This window comes from Pseudopodoces humilis, chromosome 1, assembly GCF_049639895.1.
Source record: "Pseudopodoces humilis isolate 2021_Gansu_Grassland_sample_001 chromosome 1, ASM4963989v1, whole genome shotgun sequence".
Lineage (NCBI taxonomy): Eukaryota > Metazoa > Chordata > Aves > Passeriformes > Paridae > Pseudopodoces > Pseudopodoces humilis.
This window is the reverse complement of record NC_142200.1, coordinates 100346955-100368405: the sequence shown is the minus strand read 5'-3', so window position 1 is coordinate 100368405 and position 21451 is coordinate 100346955. Positions and strand designations below refer to the sequence as shown.

General features: G+C 42.4%; 1 protein-coding gene across 5 annotated transcripts in view; it reads right to left on the bottom strand.

The window, feature by feature from the left end:
• Positions 1-7276: 7276 nt before the first annotated feature.
• Positions 7277-21451, bottom strand: part of BLVRA (biliverdin reductase A) — a 31899-nt gene continuing 17724 nt past the window's right edge. For 4 of the 5 annotated variants that reach the window (XM_014248740.2, XM_014248737.2, XM_014248739.2 and 1 more), the window contains 6 exons: positions 19873-20000; positions 18137-18256; positions 17401-17498; positions 15876-15983; positions 15300-15471; positions 7277-10523 (listed from right to left, as the gene is read on the bottom strand). In XM_014248740.2, the coding sequence (XP_014104215.1) occupies positions 10250-10523; positions 15300-15471; positions 15876-15983; positions 17401-17498; positions 18137-18256; positions 19873-20000 (900 nt within the window). In that variant the 3' untranslated portion in view covers positions 7277-10249. Of the gene's footprint in view, positions 10524-15299; positions 15472-15875; positions 15984-17400; positions 17499-18136; positions 18257-19872; positions 20001-20118; positions 20158-21451 lie in introns of those variants that run through there. The other variant, XM_014248741.2, reaches the window with a different exon arrangement.

Sequence of the window (21451 nt, the reverse complement as noted above, 5' to 3'; positions counted from 1 at the left end):
AATCAGTTCTGGCGCCACAAAATGGAATTACTCTCTTGCCAGCTCTGCCCCAGACATGCTCAGGTTGGCCTTTATTCGCTCTGTGTTTATTCTGTGACAGCCAGACAAATGACATAGTTGTACTTCTGAATCCACACACTACCACTGAACACCTCCCTTGAATAAATCCCACTCCTTGATGCTGCTGGGACCAATTTTGTTTCACCTCCAATCAACAGATGTCCCTCCAGCTTTTCTTTTTTCCTGTCACAGGTTAATGGCACAGCTTCTCTGAGAGGGTCTTAAAAGGAGCACAAATAGACAAGTATCAGCTCAAGAGGCTCTCTGTTGTTTTGCATTTGGAAGAAAGTTGGTGAGATGTAGTACATTTTGATGTACCTTTTGTATTCTTTTTGCACAGGTAAGGATTACTATGTGAGGCTTTCACTATGTGAAAACTGTTTGGTCTAGTCTGAATAAACTGAACAGTCAAAAAGAAAATAGCTGCAAAACATCATTTAAAACAAATCTGTTCCCTGACATGAATAGCCAAAAGCAGACAGGCAGATTAAACTGTGATTATTTAACGCATTAAGAATCAGTGGGATATGTTCATAGTATTGAGTCTGAGTTGTTGATATATCTTAGTTTGTGTCCTGAATTTCCAAAATATCAGGGCTGCATTAATAGCAAGATATTACACTGCCAGTAATAGCTACCTGACTATGATTTACTGCAGTTTTCTGCCTAATAAACAAGCCTGAACATTCTCGGTGACCAGAGCATTGTGAGTGACATCTCATAATAAGCTGTTGCAAACTGAATATGAATGCAGAAAAAAATTCCTTTCAGATGCATATGCAGAGGATAGATCAGCCTTGCAGATATCTCACTGATGTGACTAAGAGTAGAGGTAAAAATCCCCCTACCCTTTCTTTATTGGAACTATTTTGTTTTCACTTTTCTTTATCTTTTCCACATGCATCTGTGTTGTAGCAACTCATCACTCTCCATAACCACTAGTTTCATCTTTGTACTGGGGATGGCAGCTCAAATCTGTACAAAATTCTCAGGAAGTGAGGAGAGAGGTCTACATGCAACGGAGTAAGAAAATAGTGAGGTTTACATTCACTACTTTATCATATTTTTGATGCTACAGATCAAATTCCAATGCTTCCCCAAGAGAGCTGTTGGAATGTAGGACTTCCCTGACGCAGCAACATGGCTGTCCAGACCCATGCAGCCAGCTGAGGCATTGCTGCTTCCTTCAGAAGGTGACTATGGCAGAGCTATGAGAAAGAGAAGGTGTAAATCCTGCTGCTCAAAGGGTGATAAGAAGAAGCCAAACTGACTGTGACCAGCCCAGTCATATACTGTTTCCAGAGCTTCATCTCATCTGGCAATTTCCAAATTCTCTACTCCAGGATTTCCAAAGCCATGGGACACACCCTTACTACTGCAGACCACATGATAAGAATTTAGCAGGCAGAAAAAGAGAGCAGAGTGTCCAGGTGAAACCCTGCTCCTGGGTGGGTTTCCTCCATCACTCTCCTTGCTCCCACAGTGAGGCACAACTCCCACGAAGAGCACCAAAAGGTGGGTGTGGTGCTGGACCTCACTTGGTGCTGCTCTCCTATCTCACCTCCTTCCCAAAACCCAGATGGTGCTGTGGGCTGGCAAGAAGGAGCCTCTTGAAATAGATGCTAAAGAGAATGTGGCTCCTTGCTACAATTCAAAAGCAAGCAAGGTATATTTGAGGAAGGTGTGTACAAGGTAAGAGACGAAGGGAGCCTTCCCCTAGCAGGTTTCCTTTTGTGTGAAGTCTCTAGAGCCAAAGACAATGATGGTGTGGAAGGAGGCCTCTAAGGTGTGAACTTAAAGCATAAAAGCAAGGTTTTCCCCCACATAAAGACTGTAGGAAAAAGCTTTTCCCGTAGTTCTTGGCATCACCATTTTACTATACCCCAGTTTTATGTACCCAATTGACCTGTGGGCTATCCCTCCCCTTTTTACTTTTTACTTTATATGTCCTTTCCCTGGAAAGTTCTCCTGTCCCTGCTTCCCCATTGGCCCCAGTTTGCTGCGATCCTCCACCCCTGTTATCCCATTGGTTCTCCCTCTCCCTGGCCCCGCCTATGCACCACTTTACCCTGTTCCTATTGGACCCTGGCCCTCAGAGCCACCCCCTCAAGCCTATGTCGCCCTGGACTCTCCTTTGTTTTTGTTCCTGGACCTCTTCGGTGTGTGGTTGCAATAAACCCCACTGGAACTCCATACAAAAGCCTTTCCTGGCTCTCCACCGTAACCTAGCTGTCTGTGGCGTGTCTGTGAGTGTGACTGTGGCCTGCCCAGATGCTTTCCTCTCTGGAGGCGCTTTTGGGAAGGCAGCACCACCTGACCACCTCCACTTGACGCTACACCTTTGTGACTGGTGTCAACCACCTTCATGGACATTTGACCCCTTTGGAACCACATCAAGAAAGAGATCAAGAGCTTGGAATGGGAGGCTGCATCACTGAGTCCACCTTTCTACCTTGTTGTGGGGGTGCTGGTGAAGTGGTGACTGAGTGACTGCCCAGCCTTCTCCCTCCTCCCTTGCACAATAGGCTCCATGCCTCCCACTGTTGGTCAGATCTTGGGTGGAGAATTACTGTTTGTTGCTTTCTTTACAACCCTCCGTTGATTCTCTTACTAATCACCTCAGGGCCACACCTTCAAATTCTAGAAAAGGGTTGCAGCAATGGCAGCAGCACAGCACATCCTGGGAAACCTCAACAGGTAGAGCAGTAGAAGATGGAAGCGCCACAGTTGCATAGAGGCAGCTTGGCAGGGATAAGAAGTGAGTGCTTGGTGGTCCTGCCAAAATGAATGTGTGCCAAATTGCACCCTAAAACACCACAGCTACACTGCCATGCACAGGGGCTGAATTTCTGAGAGCATTGTGCCTGCAAAAGGATTTGGAAGCAACAAAAATAAGGCATAGGATGGAAAAAAAAAGCTTGGGTCCACTGCTTGAGCTACACAAAGCCCATTATTTTCACTCTGATGAGTGAAATCAAGGACATTCCAAAATGATTCACGAGCATGTAACCTGGCTACAGCTGACAATGACTGTGCCTTGGCAGGCTGGGATGACAGACTGAAAGATGAGCTCCTAATAAAATCAAGCTCAGAAGCAAATGTAGAGAAAGCTCTAACGGCTGATAATTTAACACACAAAACCAAGATACAAACAGCACACAGGAGTGCTCTGGTGTGCAGTTATGGCCTATGTGGTCATGTAATAAAACAGGTATCTCTAATAAAGCAAATATGAACAACAGTCTCATGAGCCCACAGAGGTGAGGGTACAACAGCAGGATGTGCTATTACAAGAGAAGCAAACGTTAGAACACAGCAGGTTTGCAGCAGAGGTGGATTGCACTGTGCAAAGCAAAAAGCATGCCTGGTGAGAGGCAAGGTGTGCACAAAGACCCACATAAAAACCCATCCTGCCTGAGTTCAATGCAGCTGAACTAGCAGGCAAGATCAAGCCATACAGATGGAATCAGGAACATAGATAGTTTGGATTTTACCACAGGTCAAAATAAGATAAACATGATGATAAGTCATTTGTAACTCCCCATCTTAATAGTTCTAAAAAAAAATTTCTGTAATATGTGAAGTCTGGAGACAAATAGATTTCAGCATAGTAAAAGGAAAGGTATAATGCTGTCTATGTGAACAAACTTAGGAATTAAAACAGTCCCCATATGCAAAAATGCAATATTAAAACGCATGTACAGTCAATGACAGGATAATGTCAGCATTGAGGCTTTTTCTATAATAAATGTGTATTTTGCTTAAGCACTGGAGAGAAAAGGCTGAACTCAGTAACAAATCCACCAGCGGTGGAATTCATAAAACGAAAACTTACATCAGAGGAGACTGAGAAAAGGGATACTGATTAATTTAAAAACTTATCAAGTCTTTGAAAAGCCATGTTACCAACAAGTATTTCTTATATTAAAGGGCAGAATAAAGGAGAGATGACAACTTACAAGAGAATTGCATAGTTTCTAATAGGTGGAGGAGCCGTTGATGTAGGTGAGAGGAAGAGAGAGACAACAGATACAAACAGCTCCTTGAAGAGTCATACAGAAGGAGGATACTGCTACCTATTCAGACTGGGACAGCAGCAATAAATTCTGGCATCAAATAAAAAACCCAAATGTTGCCAGAGTGCTGCTTCCCAAATCATTGGAAGAGGCTATTTTAATTAGAACCATATTTGAATTGCAGACAACATTTGAATTGTGTAAGAAAAAAGAAGAGCTAATGGTTGACTCACTGCTTCCTACTAATACAGAGCTTTATCCTATCTGTTCTGGGGTGTTTTAGAACTCCCAAAAGATAGAATATTCAGAATGGGAAATTATTTCAGAAAATGCTATTATTAATATTTTTATTGTTATTACTGTTATTATTATTGTTAATCTGTCAAGCTTGTCTTGACTTCCTGCTAATAATTAACCTAGCATTTTAAAATTATTGTAACTTATTTGTTACTTGAATAACAGCCATGCACAAAATATCAGAAAGCCCTAATTCGTGAATTACTTATTCACTGTCTTGAGGCAATCTAGCTGTTTTAGAGACATGTTACTGGATTCTTTGTAGGTTGATTTTTATCAGGGAAAAGGGATGACTCACTGGAGGCCAGGCAGGATGGCACAATACACCGGGTGTGGTAAATAGGAACTCCAGAAGGTAGGTTGTAACAGCAGCAGAAGCTAAATCAGAAAGTCAGCTCACACACAACATGATCTAAGATTCTCTGAGTAAGAAGTTTTAGAGAAGTTTTTTGAAGTAGTAACCCAGACTGATTTTTATTAGATTGGGACACATTTATTTTTATAAGTTCTAGCATGCATATCTGCAGGCTACTATTCAGAACTTTTGATGATGGTAACTTTGCTTAAATTATTAGTTTGAAATTTCTCTGCTTTTTGACCTGAGTGCAGCTGGGCTCCAGTAAGGTGTGTTTATTTCCAAGATGTGGAAAGCAAGCAATAAACCTGGGGCTTTGTGACTGGTAACACCACAATGGTCCCTGCAGCTTTGTTGCCATCACAATGCGGCAGCCCTGTCACTTATGTCTAGTTCAAGGGTGAGAAAAAAGCTGTCTGTTTTAATCAGGTTGGGTTAGCAAGAAAGCAGAAAGCACAGGCTGGAAGCTGTGTTTCAATTCCTTTTGCAGCTCAAAAGGTTAGTGTAGACCAGAGAAAGTACTGTTGATGCTGGTAAGGCTGGGAGCCAAGGGGCTGCTTCAGGCAGAGCTGTGGGTGTGTTTACATGGCCTGATGAGTTAGTCCAGCGCTCCACTTGGGCCACCCAGCTCTGCTGAGCAGCTGTGCACATCTGGTCAGATGAAATTACATTACAAGCCAGCCCTTGTGGTAACAGAGGTAGCTCGGCCAGAGCTGGCTCCCGTGTTTTGTATTGAACCAAATTACACTGCATGGACATCTTCTGTCTTCCCATCACAGGGATTGGTTCTTCTCCATTAGGGATGAAGCCTGCTACTGATAATACCTCAGCTACATCCATTCTTTAAACAAAAATTCTGATGGGTTTCTCAACAGAGTCCTGTAAGCCTCTACAAATACCAGCTTACAGCACTTAAGGCTAACCAAATATCTCTCTATCTCTGTCAAAAACCCCGGAGTAATTATTTTACTGGAAATCCTCAGTTTCCTGCTGTGTTATATTACTGTTGCACAGAGCACATCACATGCCTTGGGGAGCAGTAAGTGCTACTGCATGAACAACATGAGCACACAGTGCTGCCAGTTTCCCTTTGGTGCATCACTCACCAGCAAACTGTGAGGATGTCCAAGGCCCTGGATCATACTGCCGACCTGAAGGAATCAAACATTTTGAATGACAGCTAAAAATAGATGTACAGTTCTGTCTTTAGCACCATGACCCCTCTGCAAACCACTGGAGGAGCTACAATACCAACTCAGCCCTGCAGCTTTACTCAGATGCTATTCATTTTAAAAAGCTGGTTTTGATGCAGTAGGACCATTTGAAAAGCAGCCCCAAGTCTGCACAGCTGCCAGCCCTTGCCTTCCCCCTTCCTTGTCTCTATGATCTGCTCAGGGGAAGGTTCAAATGACATCCTCCTCATAAATAATCCCAGCTCAAGCAGCTCCTGTGGTGCCCCCTGGTACTCTTTGACTTCCCCCTGATCCTGCTTCCCATGTTCCCATACTGTTCCTAAGTAATCACACAGGTAAATTAGACCCACAGAACCCTGTTCCCAGGACCCACAGAACGAGCTCTCAGGTTGATCCCAGAATGATACCCATCTCTCCATCTCAGCCAGAACTTCATGCACAGCTTTCCAGCTCCTCATACCAATATCTAGTTTCTTTGCTTTTTGGAAATTTTCCATTCCCATGACCTCCAGCGCTCTGAGAAGGGCTTTGAACCAAACCACTTTTTCCAGGTTTCAGCTAGCTTGCTGCAGTTAGTGACTCCACACCTCTCATCTGCCAGAGTCAATCTCCAGCCTCTGTAAGGAAAGAAACCTCTCTCCTCCACATTAGGAGCACTGTGTATCATAGCACTTCCCAGGAAAACTCATAGCATCAGGCAGTTAACAAGGTTCCTGCAAAGGAATTCCTAGAGTGTTCCACAGGAGTAGGGTGATTTCCAGCAGAATGAGTAGAAAATCAGCTACTTCTAAAGAATAAAATATATTAACTGCTCATGTCACATCTTATACTTGCCTTTCCGTACCTCTGGGTCTCTAAAACTGCCTGGGTTCAGGCTACATCGATAATGTTTTCAGATAAATGTTATCTGAAAAACTCTTATAATTTCTGCTAAGAGAAAGCAGTTTACTAAAACCCCAAGAAAACCATTTTCCATACTTGTTTTAAATTCTACCTAGCACATTCAGGTTGCTCAAATACACCAGGTTGTTGTGAATGGGAAACTGGAAGAGTACAGCAAGATTTAGAGTTGCCAGTACTCTTGGCTAAGTGTCAGATGGCACAGAAAGGGCACAAGTTTTGTGGGAGAGCTCATGAGGTGAGGTCACAAATCCTACCACACCTGTATTCAGAACTTGAAACAGGAGAAGGAGGCAGCTGAGGTCTTTAGGATATTATTACAGCCTGTAGACCCTGGCAGGATTTCAAAGGCCTTGAGGAGGGAAAAGGGGGAAAAAAGCCAACTGGGACAGAGCCACTTTCAGCAGAGGCAATGGGGACTGCTAATGAAGGACAAAGGGAACAAAAAAGAATGGTTAGGAGTTCCAGGATTTTATTGGTGAGTTTGACACTTGGTTGAACAATACATACATTTGGAACTGGACATCCAGTAGCTCCCATATACAAACAATCACAGTACCTTGGCAAATTCACAGAGCAGAAGGAAAAGCCATTTAAACAATACAGGCTGCCAGTAGCAGGACAGACAGTAGTAAGTAAGCACGGTAGCTGGAAGGGATGGGAGGGGAATGAAGGAGAATGTGGATTATCCAACCTCTAGACAGCTGCCTTCCCTAGCTCAAATTAACCAGCTAATTTCCCCAGGTGCTCTCTATAGAGACAAGCTTTTCCAGGGGACAGTTCACTGCACAATATTATACTGCTGCTCTTCAAAACTCCCATGAATTTATTCCCTGTTTCCTAGGGAAATGCTGCTCTCACCAGCAATTGCAGAGCATGCTCAGGGAGATGTTCTAATTCTGATGCCTAGAGATGTGTGAATCTCCTTTTCCCTCCCTCCTCAACTACCCATTATGATTTAGCATGTAAACAAGTGGCATTCACCCCATAGACACAGATCAGGAGTTTGTCAAGGAACAGGGCCTTTCACTGGATGTCATACCTAGCAGACATACACAGAAGATTCTAAGTAATTCTTATCCCAGATGGACTGTTTGTGTTTTGCCAAAAATTCACTTTTCTCCCTCTCATAGAACATCAGATCTGCCCAGGCCATGTCCACCACCACAGTGGCACAGAAGTCCCTGTGAATGCTCAGTAAAATATCCATTTGGGTGGACAAACACAGGATCTGCCTGCACAAATCTGCTGCCAGCTCACAGGGGCCTCAATCCACTGAAGGCAACAGGAGTTTTCACTGATTTTAACAGATAGGGTAGATTTAAACAAATGCCACATGCAGAATTCATTCACACATCAAGCTCCAGTCACTGCTAAAATCTGACTGATTTGGGAGAAAATTGTACAGACCTTTCTTGTTTCCAGCAGACTGAATTGTATCCAACTGCTGAACGAACATTTACCCAAAGGAAGACATTCAACTGTCAATATTGACTGGCTGCAGTTATGAATACATTCACAACATATATGCTCCCTTATTAAAAAGTTGCCCAAATTATGAAATAGAAAAAAAAAAAAAGACTGAGTTTGAAAGAACAATTGCACAGACTGAAGTTTGCTTCTATATTAATATAGCACCAACAGATGCTGTAATTAGAAAGTAAAAGGCAATCAGAGGAATTGTTAATTTAGACAGTGCTTAGGCATCTAAAACGAAAATGCTTCTTTAGGGAAGTGATAATGTTTTCATATGTGATCCTGTGACTACAGTAAAAATGCTAAAGACCCATTCCCACAGGTGTCCTGTGCTATAACCTGGGCTGGTTTTGGCTGGGGTCGAGTTAATTTCATTCAGAGTCGCTGAATTGGGGGGCTGTGTTTTGGATTTTGCTGGAAACAGTGTTGATAACACAGGGATGTTTAATTACTGCTAAGCCATGTTTGCACAGCCTCAAGGCCTTTCCTGCTTCTCACCCCATCCCATTAGCAAGCAGGCTGTGGGTGCACAAGGATTTGGGAGGGGTCACAGTCAGGACAGCTGACCACAAAGCAGTACTCCATTCCATATGGCACATAAAGCTGGGGAAGGAGACTGAAGGGGGGGGGGGGGGTGGGGTACATTTGGAGCAATGGCACTTGTTTTCCCAAGTAGCTGTTGTGTGTGATGTAGCCCTGATTTCCTGGGGTGTGGCTGAACACCTGCCTGCCCATGGGAAGGAGTGAATAAATTCCCTATTTTGCTTTGCTTGCATGTGCAGCTTTTGCTTTATCTGTTAAACTGTCATTAACTCACCTTTTTTCCCCTCACTGTCACCTTTCTGATTCTCTCCCCCATCCCACTGAGGTACAATAAGCTGACTGGTGCTTAGCTACCAGCTGTGGTTGAACCATGACATAAGTATATGGATATACTTGCAAATGGCTCTGTTTTCTACAATACTGTTCTAAATTTATCACTATTCCTAATGAATTTCTCTGTTTCCAGGAATGCATTAGTGATCTTCTTTTCTTAAATGCAAGATATTTATTATTTTTTTGATATGATCCATTCCCATGCTGAATTAAAACACAAATGAAGGAGAATAATATGCTGCTTTCAGTGCAAACCCAAAAATATTTAGGTTCAGTAGACAGCAGACAGGCAATGCATTAGTTCAATACATGTTTCTAATCTCATAGAAAAGATTTCTATGTTGGCACAGGGCACCTGAGAAACTGAATGAAATCAACAACTCCCTATGAAGAGACAAGACTCTTCTTCTACTCTGGTTTGATACCCAGTATAGATTTAATTTGACTGTAGTTGACCTCCAGTGTGAAATCCAGCCACCCCCAAAAAAAACCCAAATATACATAACTCCTCCTCTTTCCCCTCCCTACCCCCCACATACCTAACAAGCAAAACTATTAATTAGAGCAACCACACAGAACAATTCAGAGCGATTGGAAGAAATGGTCAGGACTGTGGTGGCACAAGTTCTGTATTTCAAGTAAAGAGGTGGAAAACTGAACAGGAACTTCATTCTAGAAAATAGTACGTGAATACTATTGAGGCATGTTCATTTCCAGACATATCTGGAATGGGGGAACAGACCCTGGGAGAGAGAATTATGTATATTATTTACAGTCCTGAAGGATCTACTGTCAGGGATATTCCCAGCTGAACCACAGGAAAGCTTGTTGTTGCTAGGTTCTAACTACCTGAAAGGAGAGGGATGCATCAGAGCAGGTGAATTGTTTAGGACTGGTGCAAACCAGAAGGCACAGGGTATAGCCCAGACTCTCCCAGAACACCTGGAGAGCCCAGGAATCACAAGTAGTCAAAAAGAAGGTAATGGAAACAGAAATAGCAACTGCTTGATGGCAACAGTGAGTTCTAGCCCTACAGCTTTTCCATCTGCCATATTCTTTCTTCCCTAAGAGCAGCCTCAGGAATAGATTTTCTCTGGCTCTTCACAGTACTGTTGGATCACCTCGGCAAGGTCAAGACACCGCAAAATTCGCCATTTCTCAGCAGCCAGCTCCTCCTTGGAGACCTGGCCCAGCAGTTTCTTGGCAAAGAGGTTCTGATCCTGCATGAAAAGGCCCACAGAAGACCTTGGGGCTTCAGGGAAGTTCTCCAGGCAACCACTTGTGAAACAGAAGTTGATTTTCTTTTCACGTCTCATCCCTGGTCCTCTTTCTTCAATCCAAGTCAAGGGTCTAGTGTGAAGGAGCAGAGAAAAAGTATCAATTAAGAAATTGAATCAACAATTCTAATCTGTGGTTTTTTTCTCAGCATTTGCAGAAAAATCTCTAATAAATGCACCATTTTTGAATATCAATCATTGCATATTTAGGCAGTGTGTCCTGAACAACATGCCTTGTGGTTACAGAGCTCAACAGCAGGTAATAGTCTTAACTCTGCCCTGCCACTGTTTCATGCCATGACTTTCAGCACACCATCTAAGCCCTGTCCAGCTTTGTTTTCCCTATGCACAAAGTAAAGGAAGCAACATAAGGAAGTCTGTTCTGCCTTATGACATTCCATGTCATAAGGAAGAGGGAAGTGAGTGGACTGTTTGTTTGTGGAGTTGGATAAAAAGTGCCGTTTAGTCCAAAAATTTTGTACACAATTCAGTCACAGCAAAACTCTAAAGGCCCTCAATGTATAATCATTCCTCCAGCAATAGATTTAAGTCACACAGGTACATAATGATCACCCTGTGCTACTATGAGAGCTGAACCCCACCTGTTTGTAATGAGCTGGACAAATTCACTGACAGAGACACAGGTGTCCATACTCTTTGAACTTTTAAAATGTTTCATTCTCATCACTGGGAACACTGTGCTGATCCTAAAAATCATACCTACACAGACTCTCAGATAGGCTTTTCTTAGTCAGAGCACAGCACAATAGCACAATCTTCAAACCAAGCCTGGTGGTATTGGCTGTTGACTTGCACAGCTCACACCTTCCTTCCCAACATGCCATCCTGGCTAAGGGGAAAGGAGCCATGGGACGTGCTGTGCCACTTCAGAGGTCTTAACAGACTCCTTGACCCAAGACTGCAACACCTTTGAGGAATGGCCCTCAACACCAGCCACAGTCACGATGCTCCCTTCCTGCTCTTTTGTCAACTGCTGTACCACTGCCTTCCCACAGCTCATTCATCAGCACTCACTACTGCCTGTGTTTAGAGGATGCACATTATTTTTCTTGCTTCATTATTGATGGCCCTTCCACACTCCTTTATGGCCCACTTTAGTCTGCCACTCACAAATTATGAAGGCATCAATAGCCCGGAAGAATAAATTCTGTCTCCAAGTACTGCCCATTAAATCTTCAGTATCATTAGATCTGGAAAGAAAGTCCTTGTCAATCTGCCCTGAACACATTCCGCAGAATGCTCAGCTTAATGTTTCTGCACCTCTCATCTTTTATGTTCTAGGATTCAGTTTCTATATTTACATCATCGTATCAATTATTCTTTGCTCATCTATACTTCCATATCCCCACCACTCCCCTTACAAATTAAGGATGGCCTGATGAACCTGATGGAACAGAATTAAACAACTGAAAGGGGGGAAAAAATGTCCAAATCACAGCTTGCAAGGATGCACCAGAAACATTCTTAGAGGACTAACAAATGCAAAGGCACCATGCATTTTAGGAAGTCCTGGGGCTACATGTCATTGCAAGCCAGAGGGGCGTTTGGGGACCATATTGCTCAGTGTTTTCTGTCTTCCCATCCTCCTTCCCTGAGGATGTCGATCTGGGTCAGAGGCAGGCTGCTGAGCAAGCTGAGCTTTGCTCTGACTTGACAGAGCCAGTTTTATATTCCTATGATAGTAAAGAGTCAGAGAGGGTTCAGGCCATTGTTATTCAAAGCTGCTTTATCTCAGGTAGGTAGGCGTGAAGAAACCACTGGGCAGGCACAGGCAGAGATCTCCATCATGTACTAGCAAGGACCTCTCAATATGATTCAAAACAGCCCCTGTCGGTGCAGGATCACCTCCCTGGGGTGATCTAGAGCAGATGCACACCAGTGATCAGGCTCAAGTGTATGCCTTCTGCTCTAGCTTGGGAAGCCACTGAACCAGAAGCACAAACATGCAGAGCGGGCAGAATTTAATCAAAGTGATTAGAATGACTGATTTAGATCAGTGAGCAGGAAAATGTTGGATTTAATAATAGATTTATCTTCTTCTGCAATTGGATTTTTAGTCATTTTCCCAAAGAGAGGTTGATTCTACTTGATTGGTAAGCAAAATGTATTCATTTTTAATTAACAACTTCTACTCTGAAATAAGCCTCTTGCTTTGCTATAAAGACAAGCATGTTGCAAGTCCACACATTATTTAAGCAATTTTGTAGCTTAAGAAACAGATTCATATTTTATGTCAGAAAATTGTGAAGTGCTGTAGCTTTTTTCATAGACAGTTTACCCACTTCCATTAAAGATTTGTATCCAAGTATTATCTAGCTACATTTAGTTGTTTAGAAGTGTTAGTAGAGTTAGTTACAAGCAACAAATCCAACATTTTTGATATCTGAATAAAGCTGGGTTACATATGTTGGGTAGCTAAAGAAAAACAAATTTTCATCAAGCAGTAACAAACCACTTTTACACTGAATGCAAACAGTCTGCAGTGAAGAAAACACCCTGACTTTCTATGGCCATTTTGTTTTTCCAAATTGTAAACTGCTAGCATTTTCTCAGCTACATTGAAAAAGACTTCTTACTTTTCTGATTCCCTTTTTCCTCAAATAATGAGTGGCCCTTGCTGGACTGCAATAACTCAATAAACCAATATGAAGCAAACACCCTTTGTACTTCCAGAAGAATAAAGCTGGTTCCATGCTTGAAAGAATTCTGGGTCCACTCAGCTTAAATTTTATGAAGCAACTTCTGCAGAAAGCATGTATTATATAATTTTCTATGAATGTTCAATCTGAAGATATTTTATTAGACTCTGTAAACTTAGCTCTCCATAAAAACATAACTTCAAATGTTTCTTGTCAGAATATGTTTAGAAAATGTCTTCAATTTCTTTTAAACATTTTCCTTTTAACTCTTTGAAAATGCCAATATTTTTAATTTATCATTAAATCAATGAGAGACTCCCTTAGCTTGGATGGGAATTAGACAATTGGATCCTATCCCTAGTTAACATCAAAAGAGATACTGCCCAAATCATTATCTCTCCAGCTTGCACTAAAAATTAATTTCTGACATTTACTGAGTCCAAGCTCTGTAATCATGGGACAGGAACTGCAGTCCCAAATCAGACGTGCTGTCAGTAGAGGTTTGGCTTCAGTAGAGGTTTGGCTTTTCCTGGATTGCTCAATGTTGTATCACAGAGAGGCTGTCAGCTCAGCTGTCTTGGACACACAACAGAGGCAGAGGTCATCTCTCGAAGAGCTGGGTGCAGGCATTAACACACACCTCCAAAATCCACCCAGAGCCAGACTAGCAGCGAGGGTGGGCTGTGCAGTGGAGACAGACTATACCCTTTGCACAAATCCCTGCTTAACAAGCAGAACACAGGCTCCTGCATTCTGCACCTGCTGTATTTTCCAAGGCAGAAAATAGGATGAATTAACCTGATTTCTCAAGGATACTGTATTCATATATTTCAAAAAAGGATGGGTTAGCTCTCATGAAAGGTACAGACCTTTCCCATCCTTCAGCAAAATAAAGGTTGGGCAAATTAGATCTGTAACACCACTACCATTACTGCTGGGCCGTAACTTCACTTGACAAGAGAGTGGGCCAAATTCTCTACTGCAATAACTCCACTGACGTCAGTGGAGGAAGGTCAGCAGGAAATATGGCCCCAGCACTGAACACAATACAGGAACGCTATGTAATTTTCCACCCACCCTAAATTATCCCAGAGGCATAAAACTGACTGTCCCCAAAGTTATTAAAACACTTATGGTGAGAAAACACTGATCCATACAAATAGAAAAGGCCAAGAGAAGCAAATATCGGCTAGTGCTGAGGAGCAGGAAAAAAAAAAGTCATCCAGAAACAGCTCTGTATCCAGCAAATATCATACATAGCAGCTAAGGACTACCCAGGAGACTGGACAGCCAGGGAAATGTTTAAACCACCCGCTAGTTCCATCTGCTGGAATTAGTTCAAAATCTCACCCTATCTAGATCTTTACAGCTACTTATGTTACTGGCAAATTGCTAAGAGGGTAAACAGAGCTTGTATACAGACTTCTGTCCTCTCACAACTGCATTTCAAAAGGAATTGGAAATGCTGTTTTATTTAAAGAGAGAGAAAGATTGCTAAAACCAGATGATAATCCCATGATAAACTGCAATGGCATTCGTAGGAGTGGCTGATGAATTGCTTAACCAGACCTGCAGTAAAGTTAAGAGTTTAAAGGAGCCCTGATTATTCACTCCCCAAATACTCTAACTAAACATTTATCTAAAATGCTGGGTTAGGTTTGGGCTTTTTAAGAGGTCTACTAGCATATCTGCAACCAAAAAAAAAAAAGAAAAAAAAAACCAAAAAAACCAAGGAGTTCACCATTGGAAAATTTCTCTCTAACTTTTCATGCCAGATAATTCTCAAATTCTATCTTGTTGCTTTAAAATGACATTGTTACTTCATCTTATTTGAAAGGACATGAACTCTGCACTCCAGAGGATGACCAAACCTGAGAGTTTCCACCACTCTCTGGACCAAGCTAAGTAGTCAAGTCACAGTATGAAATACTGGTGACTTTCTTCATAGTTATAAAATACCACTTTTTAGCAAGGCTGTTAAAAATATCTATTTGATAGAAAGGATATTGTCACTGCATAATAAAGGAAGATCAAACTCAATATTATAAAATGCATCTTTAAAAGACATGTACACTTCCATGCCAGTCTCCACCTGTTTCCACAAGAGAAGAGGATGCAGAACTCCTGCAGGCAAAAGATGTGCAGATGATGAGGAGCCTGGCTCACATGTTGCCATAGACATTACTCACTTCTTGTTTGCAGTCTGAAAGTGAACAGTCATTCTGGAATAATTCTTATCCTTCTGCTTCTCTCTGGTGGCAGAGGTAACAGTGAGGTCTCCAAAGAGGTCAATCAGCCATGTCAGACGGGCAATTCCACTGAAAGCTGGGAATCCTGATTTGTTTTCATCAAGGACACTACCTGGTGGGATAGAAACTCTTGAGGAATAGGAAATAGAATAATGCCTTCTGCATAGGAAAGGATGAAGAAGCTGCAGTGTTGCAGGCTTGAAGATCAGGGTGTAGAAAAGTCAGCAGATAGACTGAGTAGGAAAGTCAATAAACACATTTAATGTTGAAATGGATCAGTTGATGAGCTGTAGCAGAGAGGGCTGCATAAAGTACATAAACAATAAACCCTTCAGGACATGTTGAGGACAGGAGGGTGTATGTGGATTCAACAAGGGAATTATCCAGAGGCAGTACCTGTGTCTCTACTCAGTTTATAGACAGTGTCTTGTGTGAAAGGACTGAATGAAGCCTGGAAGCACCGGCATTCCTGGGGAGCAAATCCAGTTAGATTTTGATTTCTTCAGAGCTACTGACCTGTGAAATGCAATGTTCCCTTCACCAGGTCTTTCCCAGCCACCTCTTTTTTCAGCTGCTTGTACTCTTCAGTAAGAAGTTCAATGTGCTCCACATGGAGTACTTTACCTGCCATTAAGAAAACCAAAAAAAAACGAAACAAAACCACACAAAGAAAAAAAAGAAATCAGGACAGATTAAATAAAAGTTTCCTGTGTGAATCAAAGTTATGTCTAAACAGTAAAGGCTTCACTAGCCACCAGTGGGAACTCACTCAGAAATACTCTCATGCACAGCTCACAAAGTGATGCCAGGAAGAAAATCAAACATGGAAGCATGGGCCCTGAGCTGAAGCATCAATCTGGGTTAATGATTTTCAGGAGACTACAAATACAGAAACTACAGGAACAGTAGCCACTATGTCTAACAGAAACTGCGTAATGAAATCCAGTACCCAGCTAAGGCTGAAATATGAGTCTTCAGAGTAATGGATGGATTAATTCTTGGCCTCTTTCCCCTCACATTTCCTTGTTCTGCATGTTTCCTCCCAGGGTAGTAGGAAAATAAAAAGAAAGGGAAAAAATAGAATAATGCTCAGACCCAGATTGGAACAATATGTTAAAGAGTACCTCCCTCCACTGCCATTAATTGGTCTACTTTGAAATGGAGGTTATCTGATACAAGTTGAATGTGTCCCTCATTCAGTATGTGTTTTTCTGGAAGATTTCCAGGGGAGTCATTGTAGGCTGCTGACAGTAACTACTGCTGCTCCAAGAAAAGAGGTATAAATTCTGCTCAATGGGAAACCATTTGGTGAGCAACAAGGCAGTAACTGGTGCTGGTACAGGGAAACAGCAAAGCAGAAATCCTACACCTCCAGTGTTTCAGGACTAAAGTCACAAAGGAGATCTTTAAGAAGCAGCGGTATAAAAAGTGCAGTTTCTCCAAATGATTTGCACTCCACTTCTGCCCAGCACTGCTCTTTGCCTTGCAGTCCCATTCATCCCCACTGGCCCCAGCAGAACTGCCAGCTTCTGACCCTTTGCACCACTGGGATGGGACCACACACTTTCTGGAAAAAAGGAGATTTTGCTTAGAGACAGTCTGTCTTTCAGACAGTGATGCCTTGCTTGCCTACAGTAGCATGAGCATCTGTGTGTGGCCAGCACATCACAAATGTTAGAAGCTAGGAGAACTGTCTGCAGTTCCACTTCCAGGGAGAGAGAGGACACAGAATTGCACAAGTCCAATAGCTGCACTCAAAGTGCTTTACTATCACTGTGACAGAAGTTTTCCTCTTTAACTGCATTCTAAGTGTCACAAATAGAGGCTAGAGTTTTTGTGAGGGCAAACATACTTTACTCTTAGCAGTGACATTTGTGTGTTTGTTCCTCTATTTGCACAAGTCTTACATCTCTGAGACAGTCATACTCCCTTGCATGTGACAGCTAAAACTAGGCTGGAGACTTGCCTTTGAATTCGGTGCCTTTGGTGCTAACCAACAGCTAAGAGAGACTGCTTACACTCTTGAGAACAAAAGTGTTACCTTTCTGCTCAGCCATCTCCCAGAGATCATGGGCTGCCTTAGCAGACAAAGCCATGGGGTACTCTACGAGGACATGTTTCCCAGCTTCTAAGAACATTCTGAAAGGGATAAAAGATCACCCATTAAAATGAGTATTATCCTAATCCTCTCTCACCACAGTAAGAATCACCAAACTGCTTCTCATTCCCACAGCCAGCTTCACATGGAGAGATGCACGACATGGAGTAACAGAAATAAATGGCAACTTTCCTAGCAAGGATAGTGTGGTGGCTACATCACACATTTAAACAGCAGGGGAGTGGGGTTTTAATTCTTCTTTTGCCACAGAATTCCCTCACTCACCCACATCAAGTTGCTAAAATGTTACAGCGTTGAGCACTGCAATTTCTGATTTACAGACATATAAGCAGTTGGAGTGGGGCACTGGATTACCCTTCCATAATATAATCTGTGAGGAAAGGCTTTAAATCCTGTTTTAAGCTGCCTGTCCATCAAACACAGGCCTAGAGGTGTGGAAATGGAATTACTTGGGAAATTAATGCATCTTAAATCCTACTCTCTTCCAGGGCTTATTGGTGCTCTAGGGAACTCACTATCATTCACTTCAGGCCTCTAGTCTGGCAGTCTTTCCTCAATGTTCATATCTTCTCCTGCAATAGCATTACATTAGCTCCTCTGTGCATCTAAAATACAGGGGAAAGGAGAAAAAGAGGGGGTGGGGGACCCCCCAGAATACCTGATGGTTTCTTCATGGCTTCTGTTCTCTGTGCTGATGAAGGCTGCATGGATGTCTTTGTTTCTCAGAGCATCTTCCAGGCTAATCTGCTTTGCCTCATTAATATTGCCAAAACTCCTCCTGCATATTTAGCATAAATACAACCAGAGTATCTGTCACAGTCCATTCTTCCCAACCACACGTTGTGTAGCAGTAATTAAAAATTGTTCCCATGGACCACTGTCTCCCTGAGTTCAACCAGGATATAACAACCAGTTTCTTATCCAGGGAGAGCATGAGCACTTACAGACAGAAGTGGAATGGAGAAGAGAACCAACAAAAATGGACAAGTGTGCAGGTGGTGGTATCAGTCCAGAAACTGGCTTGCTATTGAACTGTCAAGTCGTTTTTGGTTTTGGTGTTTTGGTTTTTAATAAGCATTATTATCAAAGAGATGTTGTAAGAGTGAGTTGAAAGAGTACACTGCTCCTATGGGAGAACTTCTCCCCACTATCCTGGGCAATGTGGTCAAAAGCACTTGAGATGGCAGGCACACACACAACTGCAAGTACAGACAAGCAGGAGAGGGACAAAGCAGATGCTTGGCTATGATGGCTCACCTTGCAACACACACAGCATGTCAGTGATAAGGGGGAAGCACTCTTGGGCAGCAAGCTGAGCACAGCTCCACCTGAAAATGAAAAATACAATCCCTCCAAAAGCCCTTTACATTACTACTGACTGGAGCAGGCATTGACAATATTAGGATAGGTGACAGAGGGCAGGAAGGCAGGCCACAAGCAGGACTTGAAAGCAGAGACAGGTGATGTTTGTGTGTGATGGGGATCCAAGGAAGATTACTGTGGATCATGCATTTCAACAGCATTGTTTCTCAAAAAAACAGTGGTGGAAACCCTATCTTCAGGGCTCTTCAAGGTTACCTGTAGCACTGGCAGAGGCATCAGAGAACCAAAAGTGCATTTGGCAGGAAGATAAAGTGGGTGACCTAATTAGTCCTTTCTGTCTCAGGCAACCCTGCACGACTCAAATGTAGCTGGAAAAATACATTCACAATCTGAGATCCATAAAGGTACTGCCTAACTATTTCAAAATTTTATGCTCCACTGTAATGGGTCAGACAAGTCCAGCAGGAATGCTCAGAGGAAGGTACACACTAAATTTCCACAGTTCCAAACTAGTGAAAAAAACTCTTGTTCTCTAAGAAGCGTAAGGATAAAAAGCAACCTTATTGCATGTAGCAAATCACAGGATTTTCTTTAGATATCTATAGGTTCAATACCTGGTTTAAAAAAAATACTAGAATTTTATTATTTATTCAGTACTCCAGAATTTGGAGTATTGGGGGCATTAGAACATGTTTTTGCAAAACAACTTTTTAAAACTCTGTAAAGCTTATTTTTTTAGCATTTCTAGAAGTGTCATGCAGACACTAGATCATTAGAGTACTTATTGCCTGCACAACCTTAAATCTACAGGAAATTCCAGTCAGACAATTTCTTTTTATCACACAGATTCTACAGCAAGAACATCTCTCAGTTTTTATTTTAGTAATTTCTGAAAAATATCTCACTAAGGTAACCTATTTGTTCCCTCTTGCAAAGCTTTCTGTGCTCACTTGTGAGCTGCCACTCAGAATGACAGGCATATTTGCATGAACATTCCCTTTTTGGAATGAAAAAGAAGAAAAAAACCCATTGCAATATACATATTTGACATGCTAAGATGAAATTTCTAACCTGGATACAAATCCGAAGAGTTTCAGGTGTTCTGAAGGGCTGGAAGGCATCGGATTCATCAAGTCTCGGATTCGTGCTAAGCCAGCAATTCCAACTCCAACCACCACAGTCCCAAACATTTTGCTCATCTGTCCAAAAGAAAAAAAGAAAAGGCAACATTTTTTTTTCTTTTAACAGGGACAAGCGCAACTTGGAGGGAAGGTGGGAGAATGGATACTCTTGAACCCTGCTTTCATAGCACCAAACCTTATTCAGGTGTCAGCAACCACCTAACAGAGATGTGATGCTACAGGCTACTGAGCTCACTCATATCCCATTGAAATGGGATCAAGAAGTTCAGCCTGTCATAGGACTGGTCTTGAGATTTGTATTTAACAGCTATTAAATCACAGCGCCAGCAAAGTTCTTCCTTTCCGTGAATAGAACACAGACTTCAAAAGCGAGACATTCTTCTATTTATATCGCCACTTCCAAGCTGGAAAGGAGCCAAAAGGTTCTGCAAACCCAGCAGAGCTTTATATAAACCCTGCTGACTTCCTGAGCGTCTGCAGCACGGTGCCACATGGACAGTCCCAGTGCTCAGCAGCATAGCTGGAATACTTTGGGACAGGAAGCAAAGCGCATCTTTTCATTCCCCGTGTAACCACCGGCACATCCTACAACGTCAAGCTGTGACCAACCATCTAATTTGATCAACATGCTTGCTTGACATTTCCATGCACAAAGAAAGCTCTGCCATCTCTTTAATGACAAGCAGGCATGTCTTTAAGATTTACATCTCCCAAATGCAATTGCTGACACAACTGCATAATATGGAGGATGAGACAGGTATTGCACTCACTGGCTGGGCTGATGGGCCTCTGGCAATAAATTCTTCTTGGTTTTATGATTTGCTGTTGATCTGCAGAAGCACTTGGCAACTGATGAAGCCTTTCAAACCTGCACTGTCCCAGCACCCTGAGGACTAGCAACACTTTGTAAATTGATTGAAAATTTACAGGAAAATGGCCTAAAATGAGTGATGGGGGGATCCAAGGAAGATTACTGTGGATCATGCATTTCAACAGCATTGTTTCTCAAAAAAACAGTGGTGGAAACCCTATCTTCAGTGCTCTTCAAGGTTACCTGTAGCACTGGCAGAGGCATCAGAGAACCAAAAGTGTATTTGGCAGGAAAATAAAATGGGTGACCTAATTAGTCCTTTCTGTCTCAGGCAACCCTGCACGACTCAAATGTAGCTGGAAAAATACATTCACAATCTGATCAGACCCTCTTCATTTTTTGTTCATTTCATCTCATCAAAGTATCTCTGCTTCAATCTTTGTTTCTTTTGTTTCAGTCTTCTTCCTGCCACTGCCAATCCCTTCACTTGAGTGAGGCTCTTTAGATTGTTTACACTACTTGGCTGCAGCCCTTCACATCTTTCTGAGACTGAGATGGGTAAATGGACAACCTCACTTAACTCCTCCTTGTGCCTCTTGTCTGACAGGATCACAGTGCAGCAGCAAAGCCCTAAGTGACTGTTCTGGCAGTGAAAGAGGTTGACAGCTGCTGGCACAAAGGAAAAAAGATCTCCTCT